General features: G+C 44.0%; 1 protein-coding gene across 1 annotated transcript in view; it reads left to right on the top strand.

Annotated features, from left to right (window-relative positions):
• Nucleotides 1-2,046: 2,046 nt before the first annotated feature.
• LOC309550377 (uncharacterized protein) overlaps nucleotides 2,047-15,902 on the top strand; it is a 151,649-nt gene continuing 137,793 nt past the window's right edge. The window contains exons 1-3 of the mRNA XM_082250772.1: nucleotides 2,047-2,180; nucleotides 8,198-8,394; nucleotides 9,109-9,271. Coding sequence (XP_082106898.1) covers nucleotides 8,221-8,394; nucleotides 9,109-9,271 — 337 coding nt within the window. The 5' untranslated portion in view covers nucleotides 2,047-2,180; nucleotides 8,198-8,220. The remainder of the gene's footprint in view (nucleotides 2,181-8,197; nucleotides 8,395-9,108; nucleotides 9,272-15,902) is intronic.

Genomic DNA, 15,902 nt, shown 5'->3' with positions numbered 1-15,902 from the left:
GGAGTTGAGCCATGAGAGATAGCTCTATGAGGTAGGGGGTGTAGAGAAGGCAAGAATAGTAGAAGGGTGCGGTGCATTAGAAAAATAATAAAAATATGAAGGATTTTTGCATGGGTAGATGTTGGCCCTAAATTTATTTCATAATTCAAAAGGAAGTGTGTAAGTGTAGTCTTAGCTGACCTGCTGCCTGCTAAGCTGCCCCATCACAGTGTCCCCTTACATCAAGTTCCCTCATCACAGTGTCCCCTTACATCAGGTCCCCCAATTACAGTCTCCCCTTACATCAGGTCCCCCCCTCACAGTGCCCCCATACATAGAGATGTGCTCCCCCTTGTTCTCACACATCACACTTGATGTTGCTACCTGCAATGAAGGCAGCTCCTCCTTCCTCTCCCATGCTGAGACTGGGGTGATTTCTTAGTCTCAGTGCTAGCTTTCTTCTGCCCCTGTGGGAGAGAGGAGAAAGCTGAATGCTCTCTCCTGCAGAAGCTAGCAGCTGCTCCTTCCAACAGAAGTGACATAGCAATTACTCCTGTCAAAGAAGAGCGGCCAAATTGCCGATGCAACCTCTCCCCCCTCCTGGCCCTGATCATGGGGCCCCCATGCATCTGGGGACCCTGGGCAGTGCCCAGGTGTGCCCATTCATTAAGATTCCCTTGTTGGGAACAGGTGGTGATGAGAAATATTTAAGGAAACACCTGTTTTTCTGGCAGACTGGCCAAAAAAGAATATTTACTCTTACTTAAAATTGTGTCTTCAGGAGAAGAAGTGAAGGTAAATAGCCCCAACAAACAGAGCTTTAACGATCTACTCTATATACTGAAAATTTGTTTCGGGAAAAGTAACAATCTCTGTTGCTTACCCCCCAACACCACCACAACCACCCTACACCAGCCTTGTGTACTTACCAATCCACACTCCCTCCCCATTTACCCACTGCAGGAGTCCACCCTAGGCAAGCTCTGATGTTAGATGGTGTTGGAGGTAACCCAGATGTATGATGTCACTGCCCCTCATTGCCACACATGACAGTGTTCAGGTCTGGTGATTGGCTGCTCAAGTCCTTTTCCATTACAGCAATATGCAGAGGGCTCAGGTGTAGCAGGGAATTGGTAATGGAGTATGGTTAGCTGAGTATATTTTGATAGGGCACCAGCAGAAACCACTGTCATTTAGACTCAAAATGTTGTCTAATTACAAAAACCTGGTTTTAAATCACATTTTTAGTCAAACTACCAGTGTGTGTTTTATAAATACATGAATACGGGGCTTTAGGCAGGCAGAGGACTTACACACATGATCAAATGATCTAGGTTGGTGCCTGATGTGTACAGGAGGTGTCTTTCATAGTTACAATATAAGGCACTTGTGAGGGACCACCTCGCACCCCGCCTGGGTGCTTCCACCAAGCTACAGCTTCCTCCACTCTGGAACCAGGAACCAGGTATTATAGCTGAGAATTGCTCTTAAGAACTAGACAACACTGGCTTAGGTGCAAACTGGAACTCACTTTATTGAAAACGCACACAGAATTTATACTGCACAAAATTAGGTAAGAGCTTGGTCACATTATCTTAAACAATGCAAACTCTAAACAATAATACCAGTACATCTAATGAACAGCTAACATAAAAATAAACACAAAAAAACCCACAATAGTTTGGTAACAAGTTGAAGTGAACACAATACTAGCGGGCAGACAAAAAATAGGTGACTCAATGAGTTCACACCTGGGAGGCACACAATGGGGAATTATAAAATGAGGGAAAGACACTTTACCAAAATATAGCAGGGGACCCCAGCATCAGGTTGTTTTGAGCTGATTATATTAACATCAATTGTGAGTCTTTGAATCTAGGAGGGGGTGAAGTAGTCATTGATTATTTGGGCACAGAGGACCCAAATCTGTATCCAGGCTCTGGGTTCCCAGAGGCTGTGTGTTTCGGGGAGACATGGACCCGAATTCGAAGCAAAGCCACTCCAAGGATCCCCGAGGCACACATCTTTTCCTATTGCTGAGTGGAGTTTGAGAGAAGCTGGAATTCTGCCAGGTCTGCTGAATGAGAATGTTAGAAAAGGCGGTCACAACTGAGCTTAAATACTGACTGTGTATACGGGAAAAGTCTTCTCTGCAGAGACACAGAAGAGAGGAAAACAAGATAAGCATACAGCATAGAACTGTGAGTAAAGTATTATCTTGGATAAATAGTTTATTGTGGAGGACAGTAATATGGTAACTGTTATTAACATTTTTTTTTTAAGAGGCTGTTATCTTTATCCTGGCATAGTAAATCACCTGACCTACAACAGAAATGCTGTACATTACAATTACATTTGAAGAATTTACTGTCTACATACTTGTCTAAGGTCAGTGACTCACTGAGTCCTTGATGCCCAACACACAGCTTGCCGACTCTCTGTGAGCAGGCCACCACATCTTGGACTGGGTCCACCACTTGCTTGGCACCTTGCAGAATGGCAGCAGGGTGCCGGGTGCTGAGATACACTCTCCCCTACAAAACCAGAAACTGACATGAAGCTGGTATTGTAGAACAGAGTGATCTGTGCATAACAGTAGGATTATAGTCCTACCTGATGTCATCAGGTAAAAAGAGCAATATGGAAGCGTGTGATCTGGTAATGAAATGCTGAGGTTGATTAAAAATGAAGAATGTTATTTTATTTTAATAATTTAATAATCATACTTATCTAGTCCGATGCAGCATTGGTCAGATGCTGTATCTGTCCCCAGCACCTCTAAGACTAAGAACCGAGCAATCAAGCACCTCCAATCGCTTGCTTCTCAGAGCTCCTCGAGCAGGGAGCTGGTGACTGTCATTCTATCCCCCCCCCCTCCCCACTCACTGGAGTTCTGGGCTGTGGTGTGGGGGCGGGAGTGGGGGGCGACTGGTTTAGACTCTCAGTGGCTCGCTGAGAGGCTGAGCCAGGTGACAGTCCAGGCTGACCTGGGTGCTAGTCCAGGCATGTGGGCAGATCCTGACTCCATTGTTGAGATCTTGCCTGAGCCTAAACAGCTCTGCGATGTCAGCAGACAAAGGAATTCAGTCCGCTGTCTGCTGAAAAATGCACTCCTTTGATCCACAGGAGAAGTACAGTCAAACAAGCTCTGCCTGTACTTTTCCTTTTACTTGTATTTATATGTGTATTTATAAGCTGCTGTTTTGTGATGCAAGGGTTTACATGATGTGGTGTTTGTCATTTGTCCTCTGAAGCTTCCCAGAGCAGGGGGTATTTAAGCAGGAAGAGGTTGTGTGGTTGGAGATTGGTCATGGGAAGGAGAAGGACCAGATATAGACAGATGTAGTACTAAACATTAGTGAGGTACCCCTTGGCAGGACCCTGAAACTTGACTGTATAGAGATAAAATCAACATCACTTGGGAACATTCACGCGCTAAAAGGTATGAGACACCACCACAAAGCCCAAATCCTGCCTAATACTTAACTGTCTATAGACAAAGGACGGCCGATGATACAGCAGATGACAGAGGATTGTACCGGGCTGGCCTGGAAACTATGTGATCCCTGTGACCAATCACAGTCATACATAATGAAAGTCTTTTATTCATAGGCATTCATTGTGTGCTATTGAGTTGATCTATGTGATTGGTCACAGTGATCACATGGTACAGACAGAGTCAATCACAGTGCACCTGTACCATGTGATAGCTGTGGCCAATCACAGCTTTCACAATAGCACACAATGAATGAATGGATGCCATTCATAAAAATGATTGCATATAACTGTGATCATCACTGTAATAAGCAATCATAGCATACAAATAAATCCTGATCACTTGCCCAGAATAGTACAGAGTGACTATTATAACAGTATGTCAAAAAAAATAAAATAAATGTTTTTTTTTTTTTTACACACTCAGCAGTCAGTGTCCCTGATCACTGCCACACCAGTCATATGATGGCACTGCATTCCTTTGGCGACATTATGTAAAACCCAATATGTATTTAATTTCTTAATTTTCCATAAAATTGCAAAAAAAATTTGAACTTGTATACTAAATACCTCCAACTGTCTAATTTCCAAAAAGGGGTAATTTGTGGTATATTTGTACTGTCCTGGCATTTTAGGGCCTCCAGAAATTAGATAGGCCGTCAATACATCAGGATTGATCAATTTTCAAATATATGTATACTGTATAGATTGTAGACTATATAAAATTTCCTACAGACTAAATAATATACACTGATTTGGGTGATTTTTACTAAAGAAATGTACTGTAGAAGACGTACATTTATGAAGAAATAACATTTTGCAAATAAATAATTTAACAATCAAAAAAAACCTTTTTTTTTTTCTTTTATTTGGAAGAAAAAAAAAGCCCAGTAGTTTATATAAAAAAAAGCTCTATTTGTCTCAAAAAATATAACAATTTAATTTGGATACAGTGTTGCTCGAATGAGTAATTGTCAAAGTGTGACAGCGCTGAAATCTGAAAACTGGTCTGGGAAGGGGGTGAAAGTGTCTGCTTCTGAAGTGGTTAAAGAGGAATGATGTTCACCAAATAACCTGTGGCACTGCCATGTGATTGCTGGAACCTCACTGTGTAAAGAGGAATTTTATATCTATGCCATTTATTCAGTAAACTGAGCTGCTGGTTAAAGTCAGAAGGTTTTTCTATCTTAATGCATTCTATGCTTTAGGATAAAAAAAACCTTCTGGGTGTAGCAGCCTCCCCAGCACCCCCTATTACTTACCTGAGGTCCTTCTCTGTCCAGCGATATCCATGAGTCCCTCGGCCTTCCGGGACTTTCCCTCCCGATTGTCTGGGACACAGCTGTGCCGCCATTGGCAAAGTCAGTTAGCCAATCAGGAGAGAGAGGGGGTGGGGCCAAACGGCAGTTCCATGTCTGAATGGACACACAGAGCTTCAGATCAGCTCGGGTGCCCCCATAGCAAGCTGTGTGCTATGGGGGCACTCAACAGGAGGGAGGGGCCAGGAGCAGCAAAGTGGGACTCGAGAACCAACCGCACAGAGAAGGTAAGTAAAACATGTTTGTTATTTATTTATTTTTTAAACTTTACAATCACTTTAAGTGTATAGTCTAATTACTGGAAATGTAAAGCAAGTAGAATCCTATCGTGCAGGGATCGCCAAACTATTGGCACTTTTCCCCTTCAAGTACCGGCTTGGCTCCACTCGGCCCTGCTTGGCTCTGGTTTTCCACTGCATGGTAACGCATGGTACGGTGTTGGAACAGTTTGGTACGGTTTGGTACGGTTTGCATTTCCACTAAAGTAAAGTGGGTGGGATAACAACGATTCTCTGACCAATCAGTGGCTAGTAGTGACAAACAGTCAAGGCTGCATGCAAAGGATTGTGGGATATGGTACCGGTACGGCATTCTTGGAACCACATCTGAGGTGGTACTGTTTAAGCGAGCCATACCGTTCAGTTGCATGTAGTGGAAAAGCGCCGCCGTACCGTACCGAACCGTTCCAACACCGTACCATGTGGTACCATGCAATGGAAAAGCGCAAAAGCGAGCCGAACCGTTCGGTTCCATGCAGTGGAAAAGCACCATATGGCCCTCCAGCTGTTGCAGAGCTACAAATCCCATGATGCATTGTAAAACTCTGATATTCACAGACATGACTAGGCATGATGGGGATTGTAGTTCCTGAACAATTGGAGGGCCATAGTTTGGAGACCTCTGCTATAGTGTATGGGAACAGGGAAGGAAGTGTAAACCTTCATGTTAACCTTATGGATAATGGAGAGTAAGGCCCCTTTCAGATGGGGGGTGGGCCCGACAGACTCCGTTTAGCTCAGCGGGGATCAATCCGCCGAGCCCCCCTGAGCAGGCAAATGAAAGCTCCGTCTCCCCTTACTTTTCAGAGACGGAGCCCCACTCTCCTCTATGGGAGACTCGATGAAAACAGTCCGCCTGTCCGTTTTCATCCGATCTTATCTGATCCGATCCTCCAGATTGAAGGATGAAAAATAGGGTTTCCATCTGTCCAGATTTCATGGACAGGATCGGATCGGAGTGCAGCGGGTGTCAGCGGAGATGTCTCCGCTGACATCCGCCACTCTATAGGGCTGCATGGAGCAACCGATCAGGTCCGCCTGAAAAACTGAACCCTGTCCTCAAGCCTGCTGACCCCTGTACACTACCCTACAAACTGCTGACGCTATCCTCAGCCCTGCTTACCCCCTATACATTGCCCTGATTATCTCCTATCCTCAGGCCTGGTTACCCCCTATACATTACCCTGATTATCTCCTATCCTCTGCCCCATGATATATTTTTTTTACTGCACCCCCACATCAGACAGGCTAGATCCAGCCCTGCACCATACCTTCATGCAAATAATTAAGAAATAATAAAAATGAAACTGATGGCATGTGGTTGCTGACCAGCAAGGTGTGTGTGTATGTAGAATTTGTTTTCAAATTCAGCTGCTACTAAGATTTACCCAACTCTGACCAGCAATGGGGGGGGTTGATAACACTGTTATCAATGTCACCAATGTGGGGTGCGGTGGGAGTGGGAGGAGGACGATGGGTCAGGTTAAAAGCCCTGCCAATGAATACTACTGACCACAAATGTGACTGGTATTATTTTGCTACCAACATCAGTGCAGGGGGTTATTACTGTGGCCAATTACACCAATGTTAGGGATTATTACTGTGACCACTTACACCAATGTTGGGGATTACTGTGGCAACTTACACTAATGTTGGGGATCATTACTGTGGCCACGTACACCAATGCTGGGGATTATTAATGTGACCACTTACACTAATGTTGGGGATCATTACTGTGGCCACTTTCACCAATGCTGGGAATTATTATGGTGGCAACTTACGCTAATGTTGGGGGTTATTACTTTGACCACTTACATCAATGTTGGGGATTACTGTGGCCACTTACACTAATGTTGGGGATCATTACTGTGGCCATGTACACCAATGCTGGGAATTATTACTGTGGCCACTTACACCAATGCTGGGGATTATTATGGTGGCCACTTACACCAATGATGGAGATTATTGTTTTGGCCACTTACATCAATGTTGGAGATTACTGTGGCCATTTACACCAATGTTGGGGATTATTGTGGCCACTTACACTAATGATGGGGAGTATTACTGTGGCCACTTACACCAATGTTGGAGATTACTGTGGCCACTTACACCAATGTTGGGGATTATTACTGTGGCCACTTACACCAATGTTGGGGATTATTACTGTGGCCACTTACACTAATGTTGGGGATTACTGTGGCCATTTACTCCAATGTTTGATATTACTGTAGCCACTTACACTAATGTTGGGGATTATTACTGTGGCCACTTACACCGATGTTGGATATTATTGTGGCCACTTACACCAATGTTGAAGATTACTGTGGCCACTTACACCAATGTTGGGGATTACTGTGGCCACTTACACCAATGTTGAAGATTACTGTGGCCACTTACACCAATGTTGGGGATTACTGTGGCCACTTACACCAATGTTGGGGATTACTGTGGCCACTTACACCAATGTTGGGGATTACTGTGGCCACTTACACTGGTTGTTAAGGATGCTGGTAGGTGCCAGCTCTTTATCAACCAGCTGAAACTTCATACATTCCTTAAATTTCACATGCCTCGACCATTACTTAATTAAAGAATGCATTTAATATTTATTTCCTTTAGTGAATTAGGTTTAACCCTGTATAATGCGGTAATTACTGAGTGTTTTTGCTTTTTGAGGTAAATACCACATAAAGGGATAATGAATTGACATTTTCACTATCACATGCGATTTTTGGGGAAAATGTGTCACGTAGCCTAAATACCGTATGCAATATGCTTTTATAAATTGATCCCCTTGTCAGTTTATATTTTAGTGTACTCTTTGGGAGATTTCCCTTCACTTTCCACTGCAAAGATGCAACAGGAAGTGTAAAGAGATCTCTACAATGTGAGGGAGATTCCTCTGTTAGATGAATGTATCTGGAATAGGTGCCTTCATTGGAGGATTAACCTTCATCTCTTCTTGTGACATCTCTAAAATTTAGAATTTCCATTTTTTTCTGTTTTGGTGACAGTGGTCATCAGGACAAACAAAGAGGGCACACATATGAACACAGACAGACATTAAAAAATAATAGAAGTTCCAATTAGCTCCATTTACTCTGGTGTTTGTTTTCCTTTCCTTAGATATCATTGGCAACACGTTTCCCATGGACCTCAGTGTAATCCTTTTATCTGTCGTGGTCATCCTTTTCTTGGCCAATGTTTACAGCAACCAGAGGAGACATATACACAAGAATTTACCTCCTGGGCCCAAACCTTTACCCATCGTTGGAAATCTGCACATAATTGACATGAAACAACCTTACAAAACATTTATGGAGGTAATACAGCCATCTTGCCAAACTCACTGATGTTCTCTTGCTTTCAAGGCCAACTTTGATATATGATTTTTTAATTAATATGGGGCAATTAGTCGCTATTCCTTCTACCTTATTAACATGCTTTGCAGTGCTGAAAATAAGGATCATATGTCTCCTGGTTAAATAAATAGTCTGGGCCTTCTTTTTATTTTATTTGCTTCTTATATCTGTAAGCCCACTTGCCATAGTGCCTCATGACCAATCTGTCTTTGCCATGAACCTACAAGGCTCCTAAAGTCTTTTGTACCTGCAAACTCTATCTAGGAACAGCTGTACATTTTGTTTTGGTGTTTTCTACCACATTCACCCAATTTCCTACTTTTTCATGTTTGAGCCCTTTGGACATCACCAGCAACATTGGTATATATCCTATATATCCTATATATTTCTTGCTCAAGTTGGGTCACCATAGTTGGGCTATAGACAGTTATTGATGCTGATTAGTGGCTTGCCTCTCTGCCCAGGAGAGAGCTTCAGTAAGTCATTTGTCAAGGGGCATGGTGCTGCTTGTAGAGTTGCAGGCTCTGGGTATGAGGGACCTGAAAAAACAGCAATTTCTTTAGGGGTACACAGGCATCAAAAATAAATGATGTGTTTACACATAATAGTGGAGAATTTCCTTAACATTCATTTTAGACCGTTAATTATGTCTTCTACTGTATGTTGCATTTACAGCTGTCTAAGAAGCATGGCACAGTATTAACTATTCATTTCGGAATGGCAAAAGTCATCGTCTTGTGCGGCTATGACACTGTTAAAGATGCTCTACTCAACCATGGTGAAGAATTTTGTAACAGACCAAAGATGGCAATATTTTCCAAAACAACAGAAGGCAATGGTAATCTTTTTTTTTTTTTTTTTTATCTTTTTTTATCTTTAGTAAAAAACAATAAATATGATTAATGTGTTGAGCTTTACTTGTTGTCTGTTGTACTCCGTTTAATGGGTGCAGAAGACAGCCTGTTGATCCCACAAGAAATCCAGTAGGCTTATAATTTCCTGTGCTCACTTTTATCAGTTCCAACTTTCTCGGTGTACTACAGAACACCTTCCCCTATGTTGAAAAGAGACATGGGGGGATAGGGGCCTGTAATCTTGTCCTAGCATGACAACACTGCTTCTCCAAAGATACAGTACAGTATGTAAGCATTTTCACTCTATGACAGGAAGAATGTTACTCAGTGGCATATCATCCATGTGTGTACTGGGACCTGATGGGGGATGGGGCCCATTGTGCACTAGCACACAATGCACACATTGTGATTCTGCCACTGCTCCCCTCCACCCACTATCTCCTAAAATGCCCCCCTCTGCTCTTATATGCCCCTCTTACATAGCACCGATCCCCTGTGGCTCCCCTGTAGCTGCTTATATCTCCCTCTCTCCCCTCCCATCGGCTTCAGGTGTTGCAGGGGAGATACAGGAGGATTTAATTATTTAAATAGATCCCCCACTACTTTGACTGCCACCCCCGTACTGTTCCCTTCCCCCATTGATCCTCCAAAGCTCTCTCCCTGCAGTGCTGCTGGCCAGCTTCCCCCACCTCCCTCTCCAGCGTGCTGCTGCTGGAGCGGGATGATCAATGTCTCAGGATAGAGAATGGAGGGGGTTAGCTGGTATACATTTCATGCTTACCATCCTCTTCCTGAATAAACACAATGAGTGATCGGTACCAACTGCTTCTGTGTTTATTCATCACTGAAGAGTAGTAAGCTGTGTTTACTATGCTCCAGTTTATGAATAAATAAGAGCCTCTGCACGGAGGCTACTATTTTTTTTATCTGTAGTGCAGCTGAGGCATTGAGGCCCTGATGTTTCACCAAAGCCTCCTGTAACGGATCAACCAGCACCCCGACCGGGCACCTTTGTTGACGGATGCTCCTACTGCTTCCCGAGGGCTCCAAGCACTCCATCAGACACCATAACCACTTCAGACCCCACAGCTTGGTTAGGGTCTCGCCGTCTCCTACCCAACCTGGACCTATGACAAGGCTCCAGGTTCCTGTGGATGAACCTCTCTTTCCCCAGAGAGTGCAGCAGGAACAGGAACAAGCTCTTACACAAGCTCTTACAAGAGCTTAGTGATTATCCAAGGGAGTATGAAGGACATAGCAATCCCTTGTAGCATATTCCCCCAATCAGACACAGGATTCAAGATTGAGGGTGAAGTATAATTCAACTTTATTGAACAAGAAACATACTTTTATACAGTTCTCCCCCACAAGGTTACCACCCAGGTGGACCTTGTTGAAAACAGGCACTGACATTCACAATCCAATGAAAACAGAGTTTTACACTCCCATACAGTGTACACAAAGATATACACTGTGAGACAATCCCCCCTCCCCCTTAGCAGCCAATCCACATACACATATACATCATACATCCCATAATAAGCTTATCTTAAGGCAGACAGAACAATTTGAGGTCATTAACAATGAGACAGGCACAATCCACATTCCCTCCCAATACACAAACAATAGGGAAGTCTGCCAATGACTGTGTCTCTCTCACAGACAAGCACATGGAATACACTGTGTAAGGTGGTATTAAATCTTCATATTTCTATATGAAGATGTTTGACAAATATTACTGTCCCCCTTGAAGCAATCCAAACCAATAATTATCTGTCTTTCACTCATATTGACGGTTACCGTCACACCTCCCCCCCACCCCAAAAAAATAAATAAAAAAAAAATAAAAATAAAAATAAAATAACACTGTAAAAAAAAAAAAAAAAATAGAAAGGCCTCGTTAACACAGGGCACATTCTACCATATCAGTAAAAACAGTGCTGGGCACAAACACAACAATAAATAAAAACAACAAAAATTATGCCACAAAACATATATATATATATCCAATGAAGAATCCAAGTAAATAAATGTTTTTTGTCTCTTCTAATGACATGGGGCAATAATGTGTGATTGGTAATTGTGCAATTAAAAAGCAAAATGAAAAAATAATATCTGTCCCTTTAAATAACACACAGTTATATAACATATAATATATATATATATATATATATATATATATATATATATATATATATATATATATATATATATATATATATATTGTGACAGGAAGTCAGGAAAATCTATGGGTGTTGTCACTGACGGGAGATATATTTCTGCTTGGTTTAGACAATTCACTAATTGCTATCAGGTGTCGGCTGCAGAGGTAGGCAGGAAGGTGTACGGAAGTTGAGAACACTTTCAGCTGTTCAGAATGAGGCAATTAAGATCTCTATAACTTGTCCAAAGGGAGTCTATTGATTGCTGTCTCCTGAGGCTGTGTAAGCTGGGGAGAGCAGTCAGATGAGAGACTTCTAAAGGTGAGGTGTTGAATTTTTTTCTGTGTAAAGAAAACACAAATGGACATTTGAGTGTCTGCTGTAGAACCCGCAGGGTCTGCCCAAAGAGTAGGTTGGGAAGACTCCTTAGATAGGTTCCGGTGTGTGAGAAGGTAGACGCCCACAGTGGCCAGGATTTATTTTGTGTTTTGTTTTATTTTGATGTTTTTGCTGCATGCACTGTTTTGAAGAAATTGGACGAATAAACCATAAACTGTTGTTTTCAACCACTCCTCGGCTATCTCCCTGTGTGACGAACCCCCCCCAAAAGGGGTTATCCACACCCGCTACCGAGCTAATCCCTCACATATGGTGGAGGATGCGGGCAGTTAAAGTAAACCCAAAAAAATGGAGGAAATACTGAAACAACTGATTATATCGAATGCAGCCCAACAGCAGGCAAATGCAGCTCAACAGCAGGCAAATGCGGATTTTCAGCGGAGCTTTGCAGCTCAACAACAAGCTCACCGAGAGGCCATTGAAGGCGTGGAACAGAGACACCAGCAGCAAATGGAGGCCATTGTGAAACAGCTTCAGAGACAGCAGACCGAGGTTGGGAGTCAGGCCAGTAACATACCGACTTTTCGGGTAAACCACTTATTGCCAAAGATGACTACAGATGAGGACCCTGAGATGTTTCTGACCACGTTTGAAAGAACAGCGGAGAAAGAGAGTTGGCCTAAAGAACAGTGGGCTGGACTAGTGGCCCCCCTATTAGCTGGAGAAGCCCAAAAGGCATATTTTGACTTGGAACTTGCAGATGCAAAAAACTATGATCGATTAAAAGTGGAAATATTGGCACGTTTTGGGGTAACCTTGGATGTCCGTGCTCAGCGGGTCCACAATTGGAGTTATCAGCTGAAGAAACCACCCCGGTCGCAGATGTATGACCTCATCCATTTGGCTAAGAAATGGCTGCAGCCAGAAATTCTGTCCGGACCAGAAATTTTGGAGCGAGTAGTCATGGACAAATTTCTTAGGTCTCTTCCTAACACCCTGCAGAAATGGGTAAGCCATGGTGGTCCGGAAACCGCAGACAAATTAGTAGACCTGGTCGAAAGGTACCTAACAACTGAGAATTTGACCTCTTTTTCCAGAGATGCACAGACTTTTCACCCCAAGACCAGACCCTCCCCACCTATAAGTAAGACTGCGTCAGGGGATGGGGGTGGAGAGAGGATCCAAAGAGCAACTCGAGGTGTTAGTAGGACTACTACTAATGTTTGGCGAGAGCGACCTGGAAGACCCATCCCACAGGAGAGGACTGGAAGGTTGATTTGTTACCGTTGCCGGGAAGAGGGACATGTAGCAGCAGTTTGCCCAGCGGTTTGCCCAGTGGATGATGAACCCATGCATTGTGACTTTCTGACAGAGAGACGACAGTCCTTTTTTGCAACCACATACACTGCAGTAAAGGGGAATGAGAAACCTTTATATAGAATGTGTTTAGATGGTAAAGATGTTGTGGTATTGTTGGATTCAGGTAGCCTGGTTACCTTAGTGAGAAGTGATCTAGTGGTGAAAAAAAACGTACATCCTAGGAAAATGGCGGTAGTTTGTGTACATGGGGACACTCGAGAATATCCGGTGACTACAGTTTCCTTTGAAACCTCCCTCGGTAACTTGTGTCACCAAGTGGGTTTAGTTCCCAAACTGCCACATGACGCCATTGTGGGAAGGGATTTCCCAAAATTCTGGGAACTCTGGGATTGCCCAGATTCCCCAGTAGGTGGTTCTTCTGAGCCTGAACCATCTACTCCAGAATCCTCTAACTGTGAGGATTATCCTGAGTTTCCGTGCTCAGTCTTAGCCGGGGAAACACCAGTCCCTAGGGAGGAGCCTGCTACCTCAGAAGAGGAACAGCGGCCGTTAGGGTTGGATGACCTTAAAGTGCACCGAGAAAATTTTATCACTGAGCAATTGAGGGACCCCACATTGCTAAGAGCCCGGGAGAATGTAGTGAAGATAGATGGGGAGCTAGTTAACCCTGACGAGAGGATTGCCCTCCCTTACTTCATTATTGAGAGGGACCTCTTATATCGAGTGTCACAGAGGATAGAGGACACTGTTGAGCAACTGGTAGTGCCTAAACCGTACCGCAAGATGGTTTTGGAACTGGCCCATGGGCACATTCTTGGGGGACATTTGGGAGCAGAAAAAACCCGGGAGAGAATCACCCAGAGGTTTTATTGGCCTGGGATCACTAAGGAAGTGGAATTGTACTGCTCTTCCTGTCCAGTGTGTCAGATTAATGCACCCATGCCCCATTTCCGTAGTCCTTTGGTACCCCTGCCCATTATCGAGGTTCCTTTTGAGAGGATCGCCATGGATTTGGTTGGGCCCTTACTGAAGTCCACAAGAGGGCACCAGCACATCTTGGTGATAATGGATTATGCCACCCGTTACCCAGAAGCGATTCCTCTCCGAAATACCTCTGCTAAAACCATAGCCAAGGAGTTATTTCAAGTTGTCACCCGGGTGGGTCTACCTAAGGAAATCCTAACTGACCAGGGCACCCCGTTTATGTCCAGGGTGACAAGAGAACTTTGTAAACTCCTGAAAGTGACCCAGTTACGTACCTCAGTATATCACCCTCAAACAGATGGGTTAGTGGAGAGGTTTAATAAAACGTTAAAACAAATGTTGAGGAAGGTGGTGGATAAAGACGGAAAGAATTGGGATTATCTGCTCCCTTATCTGATGTTTGCCATAAGAGAGGTTCCCCAATCATCCACAGGGTTCTCTCCGTTTGAGTTGCTGTATGGGAGGCACCCCCGGGGCCTACTTGACATTGCCAGGGAAACATGGGAGAGTGAGAGTTCCCCTCATCGAAGTGTGATTGAGCATGTTGCCCAAATGCAAGATAGAATTGCCCAAGTGATGCCGATTGTGAAGGCACATTTAGCCCAAGCCCAGTTGGCTCAACAAAGGATTTACAATCGTGGGGCCCAGGTCCGTTCTTTTGCACCTGGTGATAGGGTGTTGGTGTTGGTCCCCACGGTCGAAAGTAAATTCCTAGCCAAATGGCAGGGGCCCTATGAAGTATTGGAGAAAATAGGGATGGTGAATTATAAAATTAGCCAACCAGGAAGACGAAAACCTGAGCAGCTCTATCACGTGAACTTGTTAAAACCATGGAAGGATAGAGAGTCCTTGGTCGCTGAGACTACCCGAGTTTCTGCTCCAGTTCACCTGGCTGTCCCTGAAGTTGGGATAGCAGAGACTCTGTCCAAACTTCAGAAACAGGAGGTTAAAGAATTTGTGCTCCGTAATAGGGAGAAGTTTTCAGACCTGCCAGGTTGGGTCTCGGGAGTTAAACATGACATTATCACCACCCCAGGGGATAAGGTCAAGTTAAAGCCTTATAGAATTCCAGAAGCCCGGCGAGATGCCATTCGCCAGGAAGTAAAAAAAATGCTTGAGTTGGGGGTGATAGAAGAGTCAAATAGTGATTGGTCCAGTCCCATTGTCTTAGTGCCCAAACCAGATGGAAGTTGGCGGTTTTGTAATGATTTTCGCCGCCTGAATAAAATCACTAAGTTTGACACCTATCCTATGCCCCGCATAGATGAACTAATTGATCGCCTAGGCACTGCCCGGTACATGACCACGTTAGACCTTACCAAGGGTTATTGGCAAATTCCTCTCTCGGGGTCGGCCAGGGAAAAAACAGCATTTGTAACTCCAGACGGATCTTTCCAATATCGGAGGATGCCTTTTGGGTTACAGAATGCTCCTGCCACATTCCAACGCACCATGGATAAGACCCTTCGGCCTCATCTAGCCTATGCTGCTGCATACCTCGATGACGTGGTCATTCACAGTGAGGATTGGGACTCACACTTACCAAAAGTTCAGGCTGTGTTGGATTCCATCTGGAAAGCTGGGTTTACAGCCAATCCAAAAAAATGTACCATTGGGCTAGAAGAGGCGAAGTATCTGGGGTATACCATTGGTAGAGGTCTAATCAAGCCCCAAATAAACAAAGTTGAAGCTATTAAGGATTGGCCACGTCCCACCAGCAAGAAACAGGTTCGTGCATTTTTGGGGATTGCAGGTTATTATCGCCGTTTTATTCCCCATTTTGCCTCACAGGCTGCTTCCCTGACCAATC

The sequence above is a fragment of the Pelophylax lessonae genome (genome assembly GCF_965119305.1).
Source record: "Pelophylax lessonae genome assembly, chromosome: 3".
NCBI lineage: Eukaryota > Metazoa > Chordata > Amphibia > Anura > Ranidae > Pelophylax > Pelophylax lessonae.
Note: the sequence above shows the minus strand (reverse complement) of the source record. Positions and strands in the feature narration are given on the sequence as shown.